General features: G+C 40.2%; 1 protein-coding gene across 36 annotated transcripts in view; it reads left to right on the forward strand.

Moving 5' to 3' along the window:
- The window catches only part of sox6 (SRY-box transcription factor 6), a 151,258-nt gene that overhangs the window by 77,297 nt on the left and 46,740 nt on the right, over positions 1–27,221 (forward strand). For all 36 annotated transcript variants that reach the window (XM_077228445.1, XM_077228457.1, XM_077228460.1 and 33 more), the window contains 2 exons: positions 8,267–8,439; positions 10,315–10,383. In XM_077228445.1, coding sequence (XP_077084560.1) covers positions 8,267–8,439; positions 10,315–10,383 — 242 coding nt within the window. The remainder of the gene's footprint in view (positions 1–8,266; positions 8,440–10,314; positions 10,384–27,221) is intronic.

The following is a 27,221-nucleotide window of genomic DNA, read 5'->3' on the forward strand; positions in this document are numbered from 1 at the left end:
AGAGCTGAGTGTGATTTCGATGTGACTCTTACCTGGCTTAGGCGTTCTTGGACAGAGAGCGGACTGTGAGGGTACAGAGAGCCGATTGTTCCAGCTGCTGGATTTACTTTTAAAACATGATTATTCAATTTAACGTCAGCTTTATTCTTAATGGCTCCAATAAAGGCAGAGAACCCATGCTAGTGTAGATACAGTATGTAATGTGACACTCGGGGATAAGCATGGATTTTTTTTTAATCATTATGATGCACTTTTTAATGCATTGCTATTCCATTTAAAAAAAATATGGTATAAAGCACAAAATAATTATACATTATTAAATAGTAAGGGAAAATAGTCATAATTTTATTAAAAAAAATAAAACGGTTTCATTCATTTTACTGTTTCATTCAGTTTTGTGGGATTTAAACATCCTCGGATAGAAATTATTTTATATTAATTGTTTGTATTCATTTATATATTTTATTTATATACGTGTTATATATTTGTATTATTTAAATGGATATTAATAATGTTTTATATATTTCTTATAATAATATTAATTCTAAATATTAATATTCATTACCATTTTATGTAATTTAATTAGTCTTGATTTATGTTGAGTTTGATATATTTTATTGCATTTTAAGAAATTAATTTGACAATAAACTTATAACTGACTTTACTTAAGTTTCTGCGATTTGAAACGAGAAGTGAAACAAGACAAGATAGTCGGGGAAAAATATGACAGAGAATTGTATTAAATATTTAGTGAACTTTTAAAAAGGAGAGTGGATAAAAATACAAAACAAATACGAGATTGATTGTAATAAAATAGTTTAATCGGTGCACATTTTTAGTTTAAGTCTATTACTGAAATAATTGAGCATCTTTTGAAGTGAGGGAAAACAAAGCAAATTTCTGTCTGCTTACTGACAATTGATCTGTACCAGATTATGAAACCGTTTTAGGCATTGTTTCTGACTGAGAGAGAGGAAACCTTCTCCCCCCATCACAGCATCTGAAATATTCCTTCATCTCCCACATCCTCTAGTGGCACGCTCTGCATTTTTCTCTCCCTAACGCCTCAATAGTCAAACTGTTTGCCCTTATGTACCCAAGTGAAATATGAGCCACTGTAAATTATTATTCTTTGGGCCACATTTGCAAGATGAATGCGGGGAGAGCTGAGCTCCGTTTCTCTCCTAATGAATTGATGAATTTAGCTTGTGGTGTTTGGCTGTAGAAAGGCACACCTTGTTTGCTGCCTCTCCTCGCATGGTGTTATTGAAAGTGCTTGTGAACAGGAGAGCGTTGAGGGGAAGACAGCCATCGAAGAATCCCGACACACATACACACCCACACACACACACAAACACACACACACATGGTTCAGACCTGAGGAAAATCACTTCTCTAAACACTAAACCACAGGGCATGCATTTAAGATTTCCTGCTAGGCAAATATTTTCATTTATTAGGAACATTCACAATGTCCTACACTGTTACAAGCTCTAGCTACAGTTGCTCAGAGGTGGTGAAACCCAATAATGCAATTATTCACAAATTAGAAACATCTTTGCGTGAAGTGTGCCACTAGCAAACACAGGTTTAATTCTGTGTACTGCAGTGTTGGGAGAGCTAATGTTTATCAGAGGACGGGTCGCAGAGCTAATGTTCTGCTCACGGCCGTGTAATGCTGTTTAAGAGCTGGCAGGGCCATGCCCGGGTTGCTTTAGCGCATGTCACGCTGGATTTCCGACTACAGTAGAGTCTCCAGACTCTGTCTCCACTCCTCCCCAAGCTCCGGGGTCCTACGGGGATGTGCATTGCTACCACTAATAAAATCTTTATGCACAGGCACACAAGCACAGAGAACAAGCTAGGCCTTGAATGGTTGTTAGGTCTAATCAAGGTTTTTTATTCTCTCTAATGATAATAATAATAAAACAGGAAGAGGTCAAGGCATCTAAGTGAGTGATGAATGGGCGATTTTAAACGTGTGTGTTCAAGGACAGTTTCATTCTCAGCGGTGACCTCGACGTCGATAAACTCTGATAGGAGAAACATTAAAATGCACACCAGGAGCTCTCTGTCCCGCATCTGTGTGTGTGTGTGTGTGTGTGTGTGTGTGTATGTGTGTGTGTGTGTGTTATGTGGTAAGGTTGAGCTGTTATTTCGGTTGGACTTTAATGAAGAGGTTTGTGTGATGCTGAGGATGCTGGGAGAAGAGCGGGGCTCTTGCATTATCTTAATTACACTCGTGAGCATCGCTGCTGTCGTCATTAGATTATTAGTCTGCATTAAAGTGCCCCATGAACGTCAAGAACATGAAGTGTGTCTCTGTTTAAGAGCCACTCTGTTGACTTTTGGTGTCAATCAAGTGTTTTCGAGATGGGATGGGAAAAAATACAAATTCTTGTTGAGAGTGTGTAGTAAGTTGTAATGGAGTGCATTTTAATTTACATTCTCAGAGTAGTATTCATATTCTGCTATCACACATACAGTATGTAAAGGAAATTATGTAGAATTATCCAGAACTGATTTAATTACTGTGTTTGGTTGCTAAAAAATCTAAATATGACATTTTATTCAATATATATTTTAAATGAAGTTATTTTATAGAAAAATGTGAGTGGTTCTAGATTGAAGTCTATGGGACTCGGTGGACCCAGCTTATGTGCAGGCTTGGCCATACATGCTAAAATTCACAGCTAATTACATTTAAATGGTCACAGTACTGTATCCGGTTTGGCACTAGTATATATTGAGGACAAGACGTTCGCTCGCCCTCTTTTTATAGCCTGGACAAGAGTTGTAAATTTGCATTATGCAAAATTTTAATGCAGCATTGAAAGGTTTTTTGAGTTGATAATTTGGGCTGCCATATGCTTACATGTGCTAGCAGGTCGTGGTGCATGCTAGTTAATGAAGTTTTATTGGCAGGATCAGCAGGGTTTCGATCGTCGCATGGGGCAGAAGGCCAGGTACAACAGCTGTTGGTCATACCGTCTCAATTCAGGAGAAAGTAAAAAACATTTTATTAATGCCATATTAGTCAATATGCTGCTTGTCATTTAACAGCACAAATGTGATTATAATTTTAAATGTTTGTTTAAATGTTATTATCATTATTATTATTATTATCATTAAAAATATCATATTATATATTTGTGTATAATATATTTTAAATATTATTCTTTTAATTACAGTTTATATTTTATAAATTATGTAATGTATTAAGAGTAATTCATATTATTTATTCATATTCATTATTTATTGTAATATAGTATTATATTAGTATTTTTTTTTATGAAACATTTCTTTTAGGTATCAGTTGTTGTTCAATTGTTTGTGCTTTTAATGCTTTTGTTGTATTTATTTGCATGTTTACGATTGGGTCTTGTCTTTAGATGCAACAAGGTTCTGCAGTCTTAATAGTGATTTAACCGTGCATACTTTGAGGTCACTGACAAAAAAATCAAATATGTTTTTTTGTTCTTAACATAAAAGAACATTCAAAGTCCTTTTGGGGACCATAAATCGCAGTCATTGTGTGTATGTATTGCTGGGCTAAAAATTACTTTTTTATTTTATTATTATTGGTTCCGATGAGAGAATATACCTTTTCACAGCCCCTTAGCTGCCAGCCATGTCAGGCACGCCAGCTATGCACAGCCCGCGTCCGGGCGCAGCCCGGGCACAATCGCTGCTTTTAGAGCCCTCTTAATTTACTTAGGATGGGCTCGCAGTATATGGGAGTATCCACAAAAGCCAACTGATGGAGAGACAAAGAAATTCCAGTATTCGGACATTAGGGGGGGAAAAAAGTCATTCAAATTTAGTCATAATGGTTCAGCTGTCCCAACCAAAGGAAGAGAAGAGAATAGAGAGTTTTTCCCTCTTTCGCCCCCATTCTTTTTTCCTCCTCTTTCTTCCTAGTGTGTGCCTGGATCTTTTATCTCTCTTATTCACTTGGGACTCTTCAAAGTAACAAGCTGCCCTCTCTTCCCTTGGTGCTGGACTTGGAACTTAAATTAGGGACTGCTTGATTAGGGGGGGATGGGGGTTGGCCTGGGGTGGCAGAATGGCTGTTGGACAGAACAAATCGCACCCCTACAAAGTGTCTTTTATCTGGTGGCCCCTCTCTTTGACAGCTCCCTCTCTCACTCATTCACTGCAGTCGCAGTTGTTTCTCTCCGGTATTCGAGTTGGACATTGTTGGAAATGCCATCCAATCTGGTTTGTGACAGTGAAGGGAGAGGAAGGTAAATGTTCTGTTGATGTCGCCTCTCTTGCATATTCTTGCCCATTCTTTCTTTTTCCCCCTCAGCCAAAGGTCCTGAGTGGAATCTTATGTCCTCGTTGATGAATTAGACAAACCTATCCTTCTCTCATTATTTAAAATCTCCTTGCCAGACCCTGTCAAGCCAGAACAACAATGCAAGGAGACACCTTTACAAGAGCAGCCAGACTCACTGCCGTTAAGAGCAATGCAATATGCACCACTGCTCTCTTTGTCAGCACTCTGCAGACAGATACAGAGCGAGCTCCCCCCATGCTCCCCTGCCAATAAAAGTTTTATCTGCTTTTAAAAGAAATCTATAATTCAATGCAGAAAGAACAGGATTTTCTATACCAAAACAGGAGTACCAAAATATGCACAATTCTCATGTAATTCTCACAATTGAGTTTTATCCATACATGTAAATAAAAAAATGCATTTACTGTGTATATATATATATATATATATTCATGTATTCATTTGTATTCATTTGTATTGATATATCTCAATTATGAGATTTAAAATTTGTTTTATCACATTATTACTAGACGTAATATTTATTTTTATTTTTAATATGCAATATATGGTAAATGGACTGCATTTATATAGCGCTTTCACAGACCCAATGGCCACCAAAGTCGCTTTACATATTGCCTCACATTCACCCATTCACTCACTCATTCATACACCGACGGCGGTGTCAGCCATACAAGGCGCCAGCCAGCTCGTCAGGAGCAGCTGGGGTTAGGTGTCTTGCTCATGGACAGCTCGACACTTGGTCAGGTGGAACCGGGGATCGAACCACCAACCTTTCGGTTTATAGACAACCTACATGAACCACTGAGCCACTGCCGCCCCATATTAATATTAAATATTACATTTTTAAAATTTTTACATTTTTGTGTTTATATGCATACAGTATATATATGCATACTAGACTGTTATTAGACCAATATTTAACAGTATTATTATTATTTTATGTTACATTATGTAATAGCTATATTTATTTTACACAATACCATGTATAATATTGTTAAATGTTAGCCTATTGTTTGCTATTCAAGTGCACATCTTTCAAGACATTCAACTTTCCATTATCCACTGAGAAGTTGTGTTTTAGTCAGAAAACAATGAGGTAGGACCAGAACAGGGCAGAAATATGGGGGGAAAACAGGCGTGAGAGAGAAGCAGGAAGACATTTTGGTAGCGGGGTGGGGTGGTAGGGGTGAGCTCTGGACAATCGAGCCAGAGACGAAACAATGGAGCCTCTGTTAGTATGCTGCTGGTGTTTGTGCAGACCAGCACTCTGCATACACAGAACCTGTGCTGGGTCCTCCACAATCTACGGCCTCTCTTACCCCTTTTCCACCAAGCCAGAGCTGGTGCTAGTTCGGAGCCAGAGCCTAGTTTCAATTCGGTTCTTTGGTTTTCCACACGCAAAGCACCAGCTCCGAACCAGGAAAAGTGGTTCTTAAGTAGCACCAAATAATTGCTGGTCTAGAACAGAGCCAAGTAAGAACCACTTGCGTCAGGGGCTGGGGGCGGGGTTACCGTGACCAACAAGACGAATAGAAACTTGTGACCGCCATTTTTAAATAGCAGCTAGTCGAGCTAATAGCAGCTCGATTATAAATATCCGTCTATGTAAGTTACGGCGAGCTGCACAAACGCGTTGGACTCCGATGTATTTTGTAAACCCATGAGCATCCATAGTATTGCAACGTCCGTTATTGTTGATGGCTTGTTCGAGATGCATCGGAGCGGCGCGGACCGATCGGAGCTGCGGGAGTGTTTGGAGAACATACGACTCCTTGTGCTTTTAGATCGCTATCGCAGCGCTTTGATGTCATGCGGAGATCGATCTGCGAGAAGCCGATGCATCTCGAACAAGCCTGGCATACTGTTTGGCGCTACCGCACTAGCGTTGCTGGGCAACATGAGACGTATACAGTGACGTAAGATTTGGCTCTGTTGTGGCTCTCTAGCCGGTGGAAAGGCAAATCGGTTCTTATTAAGCTCGTCAGTCGAACCCACTCTGAACCAGCTTTGGCTCTGGCTCTGAACCAGCACCCGGTTCTTGTTGGTGGAAAAGGGGTATCTGTAAAACTGTAACACGCATGCAGTCGTATCTCTCTCTCTCTCTCTCTCTCTCTCTCTCTCTCTAATGTTTGAAAATTTATAATTACAGAATGTATCCTTATGGAAGTGTAGTCCTGACTGTTGTATTTCAGTACCGAGTGCAGCGGATTGTGTGATTGAAATTTGTGATTGAGTTGGAGGGTTGTCCAGAGAGCTCCTGAGTGGGCAGAATTGAGTCCAGATGTTTGCCCCTCAGTAGGATATGAGTCCTGTCCTCCCCCAGAGGCCCCTGAGATTCTCTGTTGGGAGGAGGGGCGAGTTATGCTATTTGACATCCAACAGCCCTTCTGACTTGGTGAAGTGTCTTTCCCTTCGTCCACTGAGAGATGCTCTGCCGCCCCCACCTCCTGACTCTCTCTCTCTCCCCTTCTCTTTCTGAGCGTGCACAGGCGCAGATGTCAGCCCCGACAGCAGCAGCCGCTAAATACGGCCGCTCATGGCTCAAGCCAAAGGTTAATAAAATTGGTAGCAAATGTATCAATTTTACAGATAAGCCATTCACAAGAAGTGTAGTCTGCTGAATAAAAAGTCAATTCAGACGCATGGAAAACACATGCAGTAGCAGTGAATTGGCGCTTTTCAGGTATCTTTTTTGAGAGAGAGGGTAAATAGAGAATTGCTGCCTCTCTCTTTTATTGCTGCCGTGCAGGCCCGGCCAGTAAATTGCTCTGAATGAGGGCTGGAGGTTGACAGGCCCTATTAAGACAAACGGCCTTCCTCATCAGAGACATAAAATAAATCAGGTGTTTAGTTAAATTAAAATAGTTGAACTAGAGCGGGCCCCAGGGAGCCGCTTCAGAGAAACTCAAGACAGATGTGGCCAGGGGAGCACAGGAAGACACCTAGGAAGGAATTTAACACTGAGCTGGCTGCTAGCCAAGCCAATCGTACTGTTCTCATGCAGCAGCAGGTTAGCCTACTGTCCGGAGGCAGGATCACTTAGCATTGATTAGCTTAAGGTACAGCGGAGCCTCATGGGAGGACATGCAGGAGGCATGCACATTTTCTGGTGTGATTATGCTTTGGGTAGAGACACAAGAGAGATAATGAGAGGATACAGAGGTGACGGTGACCCTGTTTGCGAGAGGCACGTCAGCTTCGAGGTGTTTGTGTCTACTCCTCCCTTAATGAGAATTGAGAGCAGTCATTACATGGCAGCGCCTCCAGTCATGCGACTGTTGCCAGCATGGACACACACTTGCCCTGTATTGTCTGTCACTAATCTGCCACCTTCACTCGTTTTGTGACAGCTCCTCTTATTTAATAGGAACAATTCCATTCCTCACCATCTCTCAGAGAAGCCGCAATCACCAGAAGTGGAAAGAGAGAGTGAGGGACCTGCGACCTTCGCACTTGAAGCCTTTCCGTTGTTAGACTTGTGCTGTTTGGATGATACCATTCTCGGCTTTGAAGGAGCTAGAGTTTCCCTCCCAGACCGCCTTCTGTGGTATTCAGGAATTCTCTTGACTGACACGTACTGAATCCGTTCGGATGCTCAGCATTTGCTGGCTCTTTCCTGCCCTCTCAAGAGAGAGAGAGAGAGAGAGAGAGAGAGAAAAAAACTTGCTGATCCCATGAGCGTCTCGATTGTGGGAGCTTTTTATATATCTCTGATGCGCAGATCAATTAACAAGGATCTGTTTTGCAGCACTTGCTTTGTTTGCTGTTCTGTCTCTAGGATAACTGACCTTTGCATTCATATAGAGACTATATTTAAGAGGTGAGGGACATCTGGCTGTTGTAACATGAGATATAAACCTTTTCTTTTCACTGCTGGGAGAGTGTACAGGTTCATGGAGAGAAGACTTTGTTTCTGTTCTTGCCTTTGGTTTCTTTTGTTTGACTCCATGTGTTCTGTCGCAGGTACTCCAGAAAGTCTTGCAGAGAAGGAGCGACAGCTCTCCACCATGATCACACAGCTCATCAGCCTGCGAGAGCAGCTCCTGGCCGCCCATGATGAGCAGAAGAAACTGGCCGCCTCGCAGATGGAGAAACAACGTCAGCAAATGGAGCTGGCACGCCAACAGCAAGAGCAGGTGAGAATGTGCAAACCATGGGCGGAGCGCCATTCAGAAGTCAAAAGTCAGAATTCAATAAATCAGAATTAAAGTTTGTTCCTGAATCTGAATTTCATTTGAATTGAAATAGCAAACAAGATGTAGAATTTTAATTTTAATTTGGAATGTATGGAAGTAAATCGGAAATTATTTGAAAATCAAAGATATTTGAAACTGCAAGTTTTAACTAAAATAGCAACATTTGAATTGTTTTGACGTTTTACCTTAAGGAATTTTTCCTTAGTTTGTATACATCATCATATTTAATTCACAATTTAACATTTTAATTAATGTTAGTGGACCAGTGTGGGATAACTTCATTTCCCAGAATCCATTAACTGTTTTGAATTTCAATTCAATTCAGTATATTCCTTATCCTGTTATTTCAATTCAACTTCACGTGGGGGTGTTGCCAGTTCAGTTAAAATTCAGAATCATTATTTAAAAGGAAGCTAATTCTCCCCAAACCGTCTCTCTGGCTTCATAATGTATATGTCCTATAAACCCAGTTGTTTTGTTTAAAGCTATCTAGTGAAGCTATTATCAGCCATGCATCCCATATTCTTATTTTACAGCCTCATTTATCAGAAGAAGCATTTAAAACAAGATTACTCTTATTTACTTTTAAATTGGTAATGAGTCCTTCTATTTAGCAATTTAATATTTTAATATAGTTTATGGCTTGATGTTTTCGATTTTTCCTTGATAAATCATGCTCTGTGGTTGTGAGGATGGATGCACAAAGTAATGGTTATTGTACATAATTGATAAAATATGGAAGCACGTAAATTGGTAGGGAAATTGATCACTATTAATTCAAACTTTGCATGAGAAGCATGTGTAGCTCAATCAAATGAGGCGTACTGAAGGCATCAGCAGCTCATGAGCTCCGTTAATGTCGCACAAGATACATTTCCATCTTCACAGTTTTTTTTATGGTGAAAACATATAATTGCTGTCAATTTATTATGCAGATGAATAGGTGCATATTAATGTGGTCTGCGTTTACCTGAAGTGGATACGCTCATTTCTGAATTCGTCCTATTAATGTCACCCGACTCTCCACATTAATATCCAACTTTATGAGAATTGTATCTTCATTGTATGCTCAGCTGATTTTAATAAACGGTTATTGCAGGAATTTACAGTTTCGCAAATGTTCAAGAATGCATCCCTTTCCATTAATGACAAACAAAATGGAGGTAGAGGATAGAAAAGAGCTATAGAGAAAGGAAAGGAAGGAGAGGGGGGTGGGGGTTGGAGCCTGAAGTTAGGATGTCATTTAGCCATCCAGACACGACACAGTAATTAACTGTTGACACTAGTGAAGAAGCCAGCACAAATTAATCCTGACACATTTGCAGACGGGTGATATCTTACAGTGAACACTTTGTAATTATATTTGAAAATGAAAATTAAATGACACTTAAACCTAGGCTGTCAGGCTAACTGAGGAGGAGGAACGGGGGAATCTGCAGGGGCTGGGAGAGATGGAGAGAGAGGGAGGATTCAATGCGCTTAACGCCGAGAGCCCACCCTTGGGCAGACCCGACCACTCCTAGGTTGCATAAACATGCCAGTCTTTCACCCTGTGTCGCATCGCCCCGGCCAGGTCTGGAGCTGGGTATAATAAACATTAGCAAGCCTCTGATTACAGTCATTAGGGTCAATTGGTGAACAAGAGATGTTACCCACAAGCTCTGATTGCATATATTATCTGTCTCAATAAATACATGGTACAGTAAATCCAGTTGCTCTCTCACAGACTATGATAACGTTCATCCTTTAATGTTTTAGGCCAGGGTTAAAGGTTTCTGACGGTGTTCAGCTAAATGAATCACTTTGCTTTCGCAGATTGCCAGACAACAGCAGCAACTTCTGCAGCAACAGCACAAAATCAATCTCCTCCAGCAGCAAATCCAGGTCAGTGCTTGACTTTCACGTCTTCATCTCCTCTTATGCGCTTCTGTCAAAAAACGTTACTTTGTTTTAAAAACTGTCATCAATCACGTTACAACTGTCACCAATCAGGATAATTGGCCAATGTTAATTCGGAAGGGGCTATAGATGGGTAGAATAATTATCACTCCCTAATTAATGAAGGAAGAGAAAAAAAACTGAAATGAGAGAAAGCTTAATGACACCAAGTGGTGCCTGTTTGCATGTTTTGTGGAAAAGTGCCCTAAGGGTTTGAGACTTGAAAGCCGGTGATAAATGCCTCTGAAATTACACTATCCCAGTGCGGTGACGTGGCAGCGGCTTTGGAAAAACAGCACAGGCGCTACTGTTAGCCCTGTTTCCCATTGTCCAATATTGGAAAAATCACTTTGCGTTCACTTGCTTGAACTCCGTTGCGGCCGACAATCCTGTAAACATAACGTGTTGACACGTAAATTGCACAAACCTTGCCTTTTGCAAATATTTACTGCTTGCTTTAAGTCAGTTTGAGTGATCTTTTGAAGGTCTCTCTTTATAAGTGTGCTTCAAGAATAGGCTCATTGAAAGTTTGCTTTTTGCTTAAAATAATTGAATTGGATTAGTTGCAAAATACGCACTGTGGTCACCCAAATCCGTTTTCTCGCCACAAAGTGGATTGCACTTTTTCCCCCCTCCGTCAAGCAATTATGTGAAATGAAACAAAATGGGAGAGGGAGAATAAAAAGAATGCTTACAAGAGTGCCATAAATAAATGTGACGTATATGCGAAGAAAGAAGGGCGAAAGATGCAGCAGAAGAATGAGTGTGCCTTTGTGTGCGTGTGCGAGAGGGCTGTTGGTTTGTGTGGTATGTGTTGCTTCATCAAGCAAGGTTAGCAGACCACCCAGTCACAGACATGGACGTACACAAGCTGGTCAGTGGCAGCGGTCAAGGTCTTTACACACACCATACACACATAAAAGCCAAGGGCAATGAGAGCAGCCCATGCCTGGAGATACTTTCTTCCTCTTATTTTTCCCCCCACTTGCTTTCATTGGAGACAGGTACAACATTCCCCACTCCTCCTTTCTCTCTTAGATTCACACCCAATTCACCATGATGTCAGCTGGTCTTCTCTCACATTTTTCATCACTTTTTACACACTTATTTCATCTTTACCTCTCAGTCCTCACTTTTCACTCTCTATTTCACGTCTCATATCTTCCTGTGCGTTTGACATTTACTTCAAAGCCCGTAAGCTTGAGGCCCTCAGAATGGAATCCAGGAGGTTTTCTTCTCAACGCTGTACCATTCATTGTGAGGTTAACCATCTGCCTTTCTTACTTTCTCTGCTCAGATGTGTCAGGTAAAAACAAACCACTGTCTTATTTACACAGCCCGGAGCACGACAGATTTATAGCTCGGCAGTAAAACGTAAAACCTCTGTCAAGTGAAGTGCACTTCTCAAGAGAAAGACCCAATCTGTTTAAGGCTTGTGCTTTTGAAGAGCCCACAGAACTAGCCACTGTGCTACTAACGCCTGTTATGCGCACTCCACTGCGCCATGTGTGTGAGAATCAGCGCTCTTCACTTTCCAGTAGACAGGCCCCTACATGCTCTCTGTGTGTTCAGACGGTAGCAGTGGAGTAAGAGTTTGTGTGAACAGTTTAATTACCTTTTCGAGTGGAAACTAGCGACAGAGCTCATCCTAAACAGCTGGGCTACACTAAATTGTCATTCCTGCAGTGCACTGAAGAGTAGCTAACATAAGTAGCTATGTTAACATAACTTTTTTGGCAGCATGACATGAGCTAAGCTGTCAAAATATTATAGCTTTTACTCTAACAAGCTAGCCTTTCCAAAAAATAGAACTACAGCATAATACTTTACTGCCAATTTCAAAAGTTTAGGGTCTTTTAAAAAAAAGAAAGAAATAATAATATTTGTATTCAACAAGAACACATTAAATTGAATCAAGAGTGACAGCAAAGTTACAAATAATTTCTATTTCAAATTCTTTTGAATTTTCTATTCATTAAAAAAAAAACATCTCAGTTTCCACAACTGTTTTCATCCTTAATAATACAAAGAAATGCTTATTGATAACCAAATCAGAATATTAGAATGATTTCTGAAGGATCATGTGACACTGGAGTAATGGCTGATTAAAAAAAATCAGCTTTTGCCATCAAAGGAATACATTTAAAAACATATTAAAACATTAAAATAGAACCAAAAAAATCAAAAACAGATGTTTTAAATTGTAATAATATTTCAGAATATACTTTTTTACTTTATCTTACTTTACTTTATCACAGTTTTCAAACACAAAACGGAAGTAAAGTAAACAAACATATACAATAGACAACATAAAGTCTAGGCCTGGTCCTCTTTCGTCCTTCGCTGTTGTTGCTCCTTTTATCCTCCTGGAGCTCCGCCGTGAGAAACTCAAGGCTGGTGTGGCTCATTAGCACTCGCACCAACGACCTCGCTCTGTTCCCACAGCTCTCGGCCCTGCCCTGCTTGCCACAATGTCGTGCACAAGTTTATTAGATCCATGTCATACAGTGTGATTTGTAATGATCTTATGGTCTGTAGCATCCATCAAACACAAGAGACAGTCTCTATCTGCTGCTGTTACACTGGGTTCTAATCACAAATTTTAAGACCAGAACACGACCAGAAACGGACACAAAGAAAGTTAGGCTTAGGATCTGTATCTTAATATGCTTTTTATCTTCTCTGACTTTGTTTTCATATATCATTGCCATTGCCTCCCTTTGTGACCCATTTAACTTCCGTCTCTAGAGGCCATGGCTTGTCGTAAAGAAGAAGGGAAAGTCGTAAGACAAGAGTACGATGTGATGGGAAGCGAGATGAGGAGGCTTGCTAATGCAGTTCTTTGGCACTCTGTTTTCATTAGAGCTAGCTCTACAAAAAATGCCCAGTGCTCTTAATATACAACAGCTTTTGAGTTAATTAGTACTCCAAACAAGCTCTTCAGCCTTCATGTAGAAGACGTAAAAGTTGAGTGGTAAAACAGCATGCAAGGATTTGGTTTCCCTGCTGTTAGCATGGAGCGTGTGCATGGTTTAAAGAGCCAGTCTCCCCATCAAAGCGCTACTGTTTTGGCTCACATGATGAGCGGCGCTTTAGACCTTTATTGCTGATGTAACTGATCACATCACTGGATTCTGTAAACGGGAATGAACAGGGTCCAAATAAAACCATCAGGCATGTAACAGAATATAGCCCTGGCTCGGAAAATCAGTTCTGGTTTTCTCCGGAGTTGTTTGGCACTGTCCGTTGCCCGAATCAAACCACTTTTAAATGGCCCTTCTCCCGGTTTCATCCTTTCACATTTTGTACAATGAGCTCAGAGAGACGGAGAGATTGAGACTTTGTCTTTTCAGGAATTACAATGTCACTTGTTTTAAAGATAACAGATGTTTAGATTACAGTGTTAGAGGCTTATCAGAACTTCAAGCTCAAGGTTTTACTTTCTTATTTATTTCTTTAGCCAAAAGCCTCTTGTTGAGAAATTTCATATGGCAACTGATTCCGTCCAGGGACCGGATTACTGTTATGTGACTGAAGCACAAACTTAAAGCACCATCAGAGATTGAAGGAGAGGCTTAGGAACAATTAAAAACAAATGTCAAAGTAAATCTTGATCTGAAAGAGAAAATGTGTTACTTATTTAAGACAAGTAAAGCCGCACAAATAAGAACATGTAAAAGCCACCGCCTCCAACAGAAAGACAAGCCTGTGTTGTTCTTGGCTGTTTAGAATCGGTATTAATCAAGCCGAGTGATTCGTGTTCCGCTGACCTGTTTACAAAGAGCCAGTCTCCTTGACAATTCAACTCTCTATTTTCGTACCATTAAAATCAGCTGAAATTGTGGATGGCTTCCTGTAGGAAAGAAATATCATATGTGAGAGATCTTTAATATCTTATTATCTATTTCGTTATCCTTGACAGAAATGAGTTTAAATAAACATAAAATAGGATTTTTAATTCTCTCTCTCTCTCTCTCTCTCTCTCTCTCTCTCTCTCTCTCTCTCTCTCTCTCTCTCTCTCTCTCTCTCTCTTTCTCTCTCTCTCTCTCTCTCTCTCTATATATATATATATATATATCGTCGCTGCCCGATGAAACTCAGGTTTGTCCAAAACGGTTACTTTTCAGGAAGTGAAAAAAACACCGTAATTTCAAAAGCAATTGAACGAAGCGTTGCATACTTGGTACGACATCTTTAAATGTAACCATATTCTTTCCAGTGTAATGATATAATCCACATTTGACCAAAATCGAGTTTAAATGGACATACGTGCATATTTTACAGTAACGGTGGTTGATACGCGTTCTTCCGATCATTAATTAGAATGACCAAGTCGTGTTTCATATTGACAGATGAATAGGCTACGCTCAGTTTATTAAATACGCTCAGTTTATTAAATAGCCTACGTCTCAGTTTAATCAACACTCAGTTTATTAAATGTCTCTTGCAAACTATGAAGGGACAATGACTCAATACACTGACATGGGAATGCTAGACTGATACTTTGTTTGCACAGTCCTACAATAATTTTGTGAATATATAATAAACTTGTGAACAGTTGTCAAAAACCAACGTTTGCTGATACTTTACCTCACAGTGTTATTCGGCTATCCAATGCTGAGCTTCCAGAGACGCTTAAGATGAAACTTCACGAGACCGGCGAGATGCCTCCACAGGGTGGGAGATACGCGCCGTGATTGACAGCTTTGACACCAAATGGATATACGTGAAAATCACATCGCATGATTTCACAACTTTTCATTGGTCATTTTGATAATGTGAAACATACTGTATACGGAAATTAACCTGGACATTCTCTCCGTCGAAAAATCTCAAAATCGGCAAAATGGACATACACGGTTTTCATCGGACAGCGACGATATATATATATATATATATATATATATATATATATATATATAATACCCTATATATATACCGTATATATATACCGTATATATGTATATAGTTTTTTAGCCAAAGGATATTAAAATGAAAAAAAAATACGAAAATATAATATCATATAATTAATATAACAATAATTTATTTATCATTTATAAGTAATTTAATTTAAACCTCAGTGGTTTAAAAGCCCTGTCCATTTCTCTTTCTCTTTTCAAATTGTTTTATTTGTTTTTCTTTTCTTTCTTTTTTGTTATTTCTTCCTTTTTGAGTTTCTTGGGCTAAAAACCAAAACAACATACTGATGAATGAGTAGTCAAACAGTACTAAGTTCTTGACCCAAATTTTGTTTAACGTAATGATATTGATATGAGATTAATCACTTTCCTTTTTAAATGTCCTTTTCCCACTTTCTTTTTCTTTGCCTGAGCTCCCTACGATGATGACATAAGTCTGTGTATATGAGGTTAAATCACAAAAATGCTTTCTTTTTCCAAGAGGTTGTTAGGAGAGACTGTTCTATGTCCTCTAAGCTCATACATCTCTTACACTTAATACTTATGATTAAAGCTGCTGTACTTGGTTTGATTTCAAAGGCCTGTACATGTGTGCATGTGAATTAGGTGCTATTGTCTCTCTCTGGGCTCTGTTTTGCAACGGCCGCTGTAAATTCCCAGGCTGGACTTGGGGATGATTTGGGCCAGGGTTGACGTGCATCTTTAGCAAAGACTTGGCTCAGATCCAGGCATTCCTGCACGCTGGGGCTGGTACGATGTGAGCTGAGGTGACGTAGGGAGGAGAACACACAGGTGGAGGCAGGCTCATCTTATTGTATACACACACGCACAAACATCAAGAGAAGAATGATTCCCTCAAAGGTCAGCGTGAACTTTAGATTCTGAGTCGAGGCGAGGCTGCGGTGTGTGTGAGGAAAAATTCCCGTAGAGATTAAACAACACTTTCTCTATGAGAATCCAATTATGATACTCATATACTGTCTCTCATATCACAGCAAACAAGAGTTTATTAGCTCCGATCTCCCTCCTCACACGACGCAGCTATGAGAGACAGAGAGAGATAGTCACACTGAGCTGTGTTTGTCAACGGACAGAGATGCTGTTTGTCCGTGTAGGGCCATTGTTGTGCCGACGGTCGCTTCCTGTGTTTTAAAGCAGACCACCGGTTCAAACACTCTGTCATTGTACAGGCCTGGTTCTACTTATCTAACCCCAGGGCTCCACTTCCTCTTGCTACGCTACTGAGAGAAACCTCCACGTGGCTGTCTTCCTGGTTCTACTTATCTAACCCCAGGGCTCCACTTCCTCTTGCTACGCTACTGAGAGAAACCTCCACGTGGCTGTCTTCCGCTGTCCTCCCCCCTTTCTTCCTCCCACCCGTCCCCGTCCCCCCACCACCTCTCTATCCCCTCTTTCTCCTGCCAGCACCGGCTGGATCACACAGACCTTTAGCTCTCCATCCCTCACCCTCTTTTGGCAATCGCCACTTTTCGTCCACTTCTCTCAATCTTTGGTGGGATCTAAATTTTTTTTCCTATTCATTTTCCTGTCCCCCCCCCCCCCCTTCCAGATCAGATTATAGGTGGAATCAGGGAAATCTAAATGGATTTAATTTAATGTGGTAAAATGTATTAATCCGAGGGCAAAGTGCTGAATTATTCGAAGCTAAAAGCATTATCAATAAAAAAATAATAGATATATATTAGGGCTGTCAAAATTAATGCATTAATGCATGATAAAAATATTTAACGCAATTAGCGCAGTATCCATTTTGTCCATCGTCCTTTGGCAAGCAATCACGTTCTTATTCAACCGCGATTCAAAATGATCAAAAGAGAATGCATTGCAGAGCTGGCGCGCACGTCTGTGAATCTCCCGTCTGTGTGACACACACATAACTCGTGCACACAGAAAGCCGCTTCAGACATCGCTTGAACGGACACAAACACAAAATTATGCCATAATGCACGTTTTGTCGAGTATACTTGCAAGCACATTCTTAAAGGGGTCATCGGATGCAAAATTCACTTTTATATGGTGTTTGCATATAAATGTGTCTTTGCAGTGTGTGGACACAACCACCATACAATGAAAAAAATCCATTCACTCCTTTTTTTTTATCCTCAAAAAGCCTAAACACTCTCAATAATCAAACCGTTTGGATTTTCTGAGCAATATGATGTCATATTGCTCATGCTCCGCCCACGACCACTGATGGACTGTCCCGTATTAACATATTTCAGCCCTCAGCCATTTGTATACTGTCTGCCAAGGCAGCACTTTAAGTGTCTTGTGTCGAAACGCCCCATGGAAGAGAGGGGTGGGGTGAGCAGTTGCTCATTATCATTTATAGAGACATGCACCGAAATGGGTCGCTGTGAACAGAGCTGTTTTTGAGGAGGTAAAAAGGGTGTTGTTTTACACAACCATTAAGGAATTTAAACCAAATGTTGTTACAAACTTTACATGAAGACCCTAAAGAATCATACCAACTTGTGGAAAATGGGTATCCGATGACCCCTTTAAATTAGTTAAATGAAGTCTTAAATGAACATAAAGAGTTGTGAGAAAATGGGATGCGTGTCAGGTACGCGTCATGTGCAACAGGTCTCAAAGGGACGGCAGCCTAATAAACCTGCTGCAGTCTGTCATTTAGGATCATCAAAAAAAATGATAAGAAAAGATCACTCACTGCTGTTGCTACTTTTGTAGCTTTAATGAGGATTGATCTTTATTTAATTTACAATTGATGCAGTGAAGACAGTGAAGTGTTTGTTAATTTTATTCAATTTCTGTATAGGTAGGGGAGCCCTTTTAGACAAGGTTGCGTGGGTCAAAAACAACACAACTTTTTGGGCATTTTGACAGGGCAAGTAAAAATCTGAACTTGTCTGACTGGGCCAATAGAAGAAATTGAAACCTGATATATTGAAAGGCACAGGTAAATGTGACATTTACTATAATGGGTTTATGTGAAGATTGTTTTAAGTTCACTTATATTAAAAGTTATTATATATTTAAATGCCTAATAAATCTTAAAACTTATAGCTTTCAATTATATTGCAATGCTGAATGGCTATAATGGCTACAATTTTTTTTTAACAATTAAAAAAAGATCTTTCATAAAAGATGCCATTAAACAAATATTTAAAATATAGGCTACTATTTAAAATATAGGCCACTGTCTTTGTTGTTTCTACATTAATTTGGAGATTAAATGTGAAAATTACAAATAAAAAATGTATTAAAAACTTCTGTAGCTGAACTTTTGCTTAGTTTAATTATTTTAAGTTATACTTATTTACTTTTTTTTTTTACTGATGTATTCACATCATTTTTTCAAAACTTTAAAGCTCACAAAGAGGAATGGAACCTTTTTCAATATGCAATTATAATGAGGAAAAATAAATTAAAGGAAGAGAGAGAATTTTTGTGTTCAGATATTTGTGTTTGAGTTTTTCTGTTTTGTGGGTGCAGATTCCAAGCAGGCCTGTCTATTATCTCAATAATCACTCACTCCTACTATGTCGGGTTTTGTACATTCTCTTCAATATCAACACACTGACAGATGCCATTGAAATAATTCTAGCTTTTGCAGATATTTTTTTTTCAATTATCATCTATTTATTTATTAGCCACCACATTTAAATGAATATAATAATTCTAAATTTTTCAGTTCTGTGTTTTCAGTCGCTATATGATCTGCATTCCTGCTCAGTGGCAGAGGAGTGGCACTATTACAGCTAAAGCAGGAGCTGTTGTCAACATTCACTTCAAAGCAGGAAAGGTTTCCTCACATGTGGTTTTAAATGGTGTGGGGGAGCAGCAGGGAGCCTCTAAGGGTTAACTGATAATAGCTGCATCCAGCCACCAGATTAAAGATTCTTTTTAATTATACACAGCTAACCACCAGCATAGTGAAGCCAGACAGACTAAAGACGACTTGTGCAGATGATAGACACAATGTGCCAATGTGTTTTAAACCGTCTAAGAGCCCGGTGGAAGAGTGGGCCTTCAGGATATTCCTTTGTTCCTGTGGACTGATAGACAAATGTCTCTGTGTGTGTGTGAGAGCGATCTCTCTCATATGTGTGCCATTTCCCCAGGCCACTGTGAGTTTGCTTCATAGCCGTGTTTATCAGTGTGAGAGGAGGCCAGGCTAAAGGGTTAATCAGAGCCAGGTCTCAAACACAAAACACACATGTCTGCATCTGTTGGTCATGACAAACTAATTTAATTGTAAATAATACTAAATTCTTGTGTATTTTGACGGCGTAATAGTATTATATGATGCACACTCAAAAAGCTCGGCAGTTTGTCTGAGAATCTACAAAGGTTGAAAAGCCGTTCTCTTCATCTTTTGGCATTTCAAACCCCACAAACATTGATGTAAGAATAATAGCAGTCTGTTCTGAGAAGTTGCATAATGGTGTTCAGGTCTCCCCTCTCACTATTTTGCAGAGCAGTGACAGAATTCACAGAGGAAGTTGAACAAAAAGAAACCCTGTCTGCACAGACAGAACAGAGCCTCCTAATTAAACACACAAGACTTTGAGGAACTCATTCGTTATGTCTTTTTCTGCGAGAAGAAAAGTTCTCTTCTTTTTCTTCTTCAGGATATGAGGGATATGTTCTTTTATCTTTAGTTTAGCTACTTTAGCTAACGGAGTTGCTTATTAATATAAAAGATCCAGAATAAATAAATGCTTTGTTTTTGTAGTTTTGTTGTTTACTTTATTTATTTTAGGGAGAAGGTCATATAAAATCAAAATAGAGTGTGGCCTGTTAACATATTTTCTATTTCCCTCTGGCTTCGGATTCTGTGTTAAGAGAATTGTAATCGTTACTGTATGCCAGTTTCATCTCCTCTCAGTCATATTACAATCACCATTATTTAGCTGCTGCACATGAAGCTAATTACCATAGCTTTGTCTTTAGCCTAGAGCCATTTGGTTTGCCTTTTTAATTCAATGAACAACAATTAAATCCAATATTTCATTAAGCTCCCTCAAATGCACCAGGCGCCATATAATGGTGAATAATTCAGCTTGGGTTTTTTAGATAAATATAGGGGTGTCTAATTGAACAAAGATAATGCTCCTAATTTGCCTCTTGTTAGATGGTTTTGGTTGTCTCCCAGCACCCTTGTGATCTCTCATGCTAAAGTCTCATTTATGCAGAGACAGTGCTGAAAACAAGCTACGCTAAAAAAAAGAATGTGTTGCCAATTAGCATTGTCTGCCAGGCAAATGGATTGTAATAAGGAAGGAAATGAGCGCGGGTGTGTGTTTATATCTCTGCGCACACACGTTTTCCCGCGTGCTAATGCCCTTCTCTTTATGGTGTGGAGTATGCTAGTTTCTCCTCCACCAGGATGAGGGCCATAACGGTCTCATCAAATCCTCTTGGCTTGTGCCCAGTGCGGCGGAGCCTGAAACGCGCTCATCCTCCATTTAGCGGAGACTGTTAGCTGATGAAGAGCCCAACATGCGAGAGTGGAGATAAAAGAAAGCGGTGACCCAACTCATTAGCCCCCTTTGATTTAATATATTGACACTTGGATACAAATAATTCCATTTAGTGTGCTTGGTTGGAGGTGGTGCGGGAGATCAATTTAATTAGTTATGAAATGTGACTTCTTGTCACAAAGCAGGAGAAACGCTGACGTTAAATAAAGTCATGTGCGGTTCGAACAATAAAGCTTCTGTAGGCCCGTTTTAAAACTTAATGACGCATAAAAATGGGCCTAATAGTTACATCCTCACCAACGGGCCATGATGCTTTTGATATTACTCTAATGGATCGACGAAGGTGGAACACTTAACACCAGCTCAAACAGTTTCGGAAATTACAAATATAAACAGTGATCGCCTGGCTGAACGTTGATTGCTACAACTCTGTGCTTTCTGTTAGCAGCTAGATTTGTCTTTAGCATTTACTTTAACCGTATGATCAAATGAGGTTGCAGAATCTTACCGTTTAATAGAAGAGACAGCATTCAGTATTTTTTTTTTTTAATTTGTGCATATGTTCAGGCTAAAGACCATGGTTCCAGTATATGGTCAGAGAGCACAGCACTAAGACATACTTGTGTGGTTCCATGTGTGATCATTACAAGTGACTGCTTAAAAATCATCCTGTGTTTGTTCAAATTTTCTGTTAACTGCATAATATCTTCATGCTTTTTAATGATTCAAAAGCCAAGAAAGGTTTTATGGCTTTCATCCCAAAATAATAATTCTGCCATCCTTTACTCACCCTCATGTTCTTTCAAGCCTGTATGATATTCTTTCTTTTGTGGAACACAATACTGAGAAATGTCTCCATGTTGCTTTGTCCATACAATGAAAGTCACTTTTGTCCAATGTTGCTTTGGACCCCATTGACCTTTATGGTACGAACCAAGACATTAGAATTAGTCTTAAGAATTGTGTGTGTGTGTGTGTGTGTTCCGCAGAAGAAAGAAAATCATACAGGTTTGGAACAACATGAGAGTGAGTAAATGATGACAGAATATTTTTTCCCCAGGCTAAACTATCCCTTTAACAATGTTGTGAGGAAGCAGGAGATAAAAGTAGCTGAGACAGACCAGAATTCAGCTTGTATTAATAACGATTAGTATCATTTAGCATCTGTGCACTGTGCTTAGTGTCATTGACACGGGGTGTTAAAACAAAGTTATCATTGCTCTCATCTTAACTGCTCGTCATATAAATCAGCGACTGATTTACGATCCATGAGAGCGGTTTGCTGAGTCCAAACCAGGTCAAAGACGGTATGAAGCGGTCGCTGTCCGGCCAGCATCGACCCCTGAATCTCATCAGAATGCACCTGTCACTCGCCGCCACAACACAAGCCCTCCCAGATCATGCCCGACGGACCTATACTTAGCTCTCATTGTGCCTGGGCCCTGCGAGAGGAAAAATATCAGTTAGTGGAGAACACATCCTCCAGTGTGATGTTGACTTAGTTTCCTCTCCCCTCCTGCCTGGCCCAGTGTTTTCCCTGTTAATGTTGAGCAAACTGTTTTGTCTTTGCATTGGCTTTTTAACGTGGTCCTCAGCCTCCGTAGTGGGCACACACACAGGGGGAAAGAAGGAGAAGCATTAATAGCCTCTACTGTGTGCGGCCAGCCGGCAGTTTAGAAAGGGGGCCCGTGTTTTCTTAGGGCTAGGGTGGCAAAGCAAAGCATTCAGCCCTGCGCGTCGCAGCACAAAAAAAGGGCCGCTTTGTGTTTCGGATGGGGGCGGAGGAGGGTCCGAGCATTCCCGACGGAGTACATTGAATGGGCCGTTTTGTCTTTCGTCCGTTTTTCATGCACACTGAATTGTTGTTGTCTTTCTCTCGCTCTCCATTTCTCCCTCGCTCTCTTTTTCATAATTATTCTTCCCCGTCACTGGGTGTGCACATGACATTTGAGCGTGTTTTAAAGTCTCAACACTCTCATGTGCCTGCAATAAAGTCCTGGCCGTAACAATGTCAGCTTTCTGCTGGACAACAGAGCACTCTCTGTTGTTCTCCGGGCCCAGCTGCTGGAAGGGTAGAGCGAAGACAGTGGCTTAGTCTGCACACAGATGACAGGAAGAAGGAGAATGCTCCTCTCTCTCTCTCTCTCTCTCTCTCTCTCTCTCTCTCTCTCTCTCTCTCTCTCTCTCTCTCTCTCTCTCTCTCTCTCTCTCTCTCTCTCTCTCTCTCTCTCTCTCTCTCTTCATTGACTCGCTCACTGGACAATGCCATTTTTAGTTAATGGGTGGTCTGACTCTGGATTCTCAGTTCTAAACTGTTGGGTCATGACTCAAAAATGGCTCACAGGTCTGTTCTGATGAGGGAAAAACAATGCTAAACTGCACTTACTATATAAGATTGGAAAATAAATAGGCTTATCAACTTAAAAGAAACTTTTTCAAAGGCAGTTCAATGTGTGCATCCAAAACACTCAAATTCATCTGTAACTTGGTTGCAGCTAGACATATGCCAACATGGACAGATGATATGCCTTTATACCTGAAATCCATGAACAAAACCTTTTTATTGTTGTTATTATTATTATTAAGACGCAGAAGGGGAAATGTTATTGTTGCTAGAACATTATTTATATATGAACGCATGTATATATGTATTTTATTTAATATTAATACATTTCAGTTTTCGGTTTTCATGATATTTTTGCCATTCTCATGCTGAAGATTCTTAAACTATCTGCATAATTATCAAATATATTATATTTCTCTTTTTTAAATCTTTCTTAAATATGAATTATTTGGAAGGTTGAACCAAGCATAAAAATAAATATTGATCTTTAAATACTTCATGCATAATTCAAAAGGGACCAGAAAGTATATCAAATGCAAAAAAATAAATAAAAATTATATATATATATTTATGAATGCATATCACACTGGGCGTTTAGCTGCCCTATACTACACCATCCCGGTCCGAACGGGTCTGGGGTATATTGTGGATTGTGCCGGTTCCGGTTTTCATAGATGTGGGATGTATATGTGGGATAATGATGTTGGCCTCAGACTCATTTGTGGGTTTGTTTATGTCTGTCCTTTTCTCCCCTCATTACACATGCTGTTTAAGCCAGTCCCCTCGGGTTTAGCCAGTTTACTGCAAACCTTTTTAATTTTATGACCAGACCCTAACAGAAAAATATTCTCCTCATCCTTCTCTTTTTTTTCTGTCATTGTGTAAACTGAGTCCCACATTAATTGTGTCATTCTAGAGCAGGTAATCCTGAAAGCATGTGGCGAGTGAATTAAATGAGTAGTGAGAGAGAGGTGGACGTGATATTTGCGTGCACTGTGCCACAGCAGTGCTGAGCTCAGAAGAATACTAAAGCCTTAGGCTCGTCTTTGATATTTTATATGCAATACAACCCTAATTGCTTGAAATATTTACAGACTTAAATTACATTTTAGGTTCTTAGAAGCTCAACAAGAATTTGCCTTAAGAACATATTTCTGTTGAACACACACTGATCACATTTTGCTGGTGCTCTTAAGGGAATAGCCTTTACCCCCACATCTTTGTACTGAACTAATTTACTAATTTCAGCATCCCAGCATGATCCTCGATTCTCTCGTTGTAATATTAAGCACACTTATTTGATTATTCATAAATTAAGATCAGCAAATTGTGACGATAAAAAAACAATCAGGTAATGTATTACATAACTAGAAGCGTCTAAAAGGTATAGTTCACTCAAAAATGAAAATTCTGTCACCATTTACTCTTGTTGTTCCAAACCTGTATGAACACAAAGGATGATAGTTGTCTCAGAATGTCTCAGTGCTTTTTTGTCCATATAATGAAAGTCAGTGGGGTCCAGTGTTGTTTTGAAGCAAAATTATTGTCATTGTTTGGCCAAAAACCGTCTTAAATATCTTATTTTGTGTTCTGCAGAAAAAAGAAATGCATACGGGTGTTGAACGACACGAGTATTTACATGAGCAAATAATAATTTAAAATTTTCAGATAAACTACTGCTTTAACAGTATTATGCCAAATTGAGCATGAAATTCAGATCGTAGCTCAGTTGTGTGTATTGTATGCTTTTTTTTTTTGCCATGAACTCCAGGGTGGACTTGAAGTAAAGCTGTAGTAGAAGGGAAAGGGTGGGGGAGGAAACGGTTCTGCTTTTAACAGCCCCGGACTTAATATAGACATATTGGAATGGCTCTTTTCCAAGAGGGCTTGTTTTACTGTGTAAGGAATTAGTGGAACAAGAAGTCATCTATTGGTTATTCCTCCAGACAAGCTGACCGTGGGCCAGTGTCTGGTTTCTGTGCACCTTGCCCTGTTCGGCACACACGTGCACACGCTGTGAGTCCTCAGAATACATTTGTCCTCTGTCAACTTGGGGTCTTTTGTCAGCTGTGGCGTAACATATATTCAAATACACATGAACACACTGTTTGCCAGTTGTCCTGTTCGAGTATCGGAAACGTTAATCTTTTACCTGTTTAAAAAAAAAAAAAAACTGAACAAAAGAATGAATGAAAACAAGAAAACACAGTGCTCATCGACCGATAAGCCTTTGAGTCTGTGGGCTAGTGGATTGTCAGAGGCGGTTCGGTCCAGGTTAAAGCCATGGCCGCAGCACAAAGCCTCTTTATTCCAGGTCCTGTATCTGTGTGGCTGATGAGGGCCTCCTGCAGAACTCCTCAATAACAGAGCAGAAAGAGGAGAACAATGCGTTTAGTCTGTGGCACCAAGGTGGATAACCAGGTCTTAATTCCGGCCCCGCACTGACAGAAAGAGTGTGGATCAAAGTCCGACTCAACCCTATCGATCCACACGTCCCGATTGTCATCAGGGGCTGAAGCACGGCCAAACAGAGTATCTCGCGCTTTGATAACGGCCTTGTGAGCGTGGGTTTATGTGTGTGCGTGGGTGGGATTAGAGCTCAAAGCTGCAGCCGCAGTGTGCTGGAGGAGTGCGGTTAACTGATAAATGACCTGTGACGTGGGAGTAATGTGTACTTGGGGATCTATGGGATTGTTTAAAAAATTGACCTCTTCAGAACAGAATAATGTGCAGACTCCCGAGCGCAGAAGTGGTTTCATTCAGCAAAGAGCTCTCTCGTTTTCTCTCTCGCTCTCTCTTTGCTGGTGAGTTTCCAGAAAGCACTCGCTGAGTGTGTTCACAAAGTAGCGGGTGTGAAGTTCACGCAGTCGGGGCTCGCCGTGCGGATTGAACGCGGTTGCCAGGTCCTCTAGAATCACTTCGCCTTAAAATGGATCCCCTAAGGTGGTTTTCTTTCTCAGTCATTTTGCCTCTGGCAGCGTCGAGCGAGGGAAAAGAGCGTGTGACGTATCGGTACTTACAGTAACAGTGAAAGCTGTTTTCACTCCTGTTAAATTTAAAACACCCCCGTGTTAAAGCCTTTCTTCGAGATTTTTAACGAGAAACGGTAATGGTTCCAAATTTGGACCAAAACACATCACTGGTGCGAAAGTTTTGTACGGCCTCACCTTTGGCTTTTAAAATGGGTTGGCTTGTGCTTAATGCTTAACCTAAGGCTCCAAGTATCTCTGGCTCCTTCCAAAAACTCAAAGAGAGAAGAGAAGTTAGCCACCCCTCCCCGTCTCAGTCTTATCTCGTCAACACTGAAAGGCATTTTGGACATGTTAAAACAACTCCCCCTCTATTCCTTTTAAAAGGGGAAAAAATCCCAGAGTGATGCTCCTTGAAGATCAATCTCTATTTTCATGTTAAGGAGAGTTGGGGACAAGTATAGGGGGGCATGTCTCCTGAGCCCGAAGGGACCCTTTAAAAGACAGCGAGGAGCATGGGTGCTGACATGGGCCCTATTGAGGACAGTAATGACTTGTACATCTCCATTTTCTATGCACTTGTGTGACAGCCTGGGTCAGGATATGCCAGCAAATACACATTTACAGCTACATAGGCCACTGCAGGAGGGCATAAACGTATTAGTGCACCTGCTGAATTAGAAGCACAGCAGCCTATTCTAACAGTAATCCAAGTACAGTGCAGCTCCTTGAATAGGCAGGGCTGTCTGACCCTAGGATTAGTTGCTGCTGTAAACCATTACTGAAACTAAGTGCTGATGTCAACATTTCCACTAACAACATTGATTAATCTATAGCTCCCTATTTACTTCAGGGGTTCCCCCCCCCCCCACCCCTTCCTCCTTTCTTTTTTTTTTGGTCATTCAACCTACAGCAATTGTGTGATTAAACAACCCACCGCTGACACTCCACATTCAGTGTTGGGAATTAGTGATCAGTAGCATGATTGCAGCTCTGATGTTTTCAAAACAGAGTAGCATTTCAGGCAATGAACTCCTTTTTATCCCCCATGAGTAGCAGTATATGGTAGCAAAGCACTGTCTCG

Source organism: Siphateles boraxobius, unplaced genomic scaffold (assembly GCF_051911475.1).
Source record: "Siphateles boraxobius isolate OS27281-9 unplaced genomic scaffold, OSU_SipBor_1 130, whole genome shotgun sequence".
NCBI lineage: Eukaryota > Metazoa > Chordata > Actinopteri > Cypriniformes > Leuciscidae > Siphateles > Siphateles boraxobius.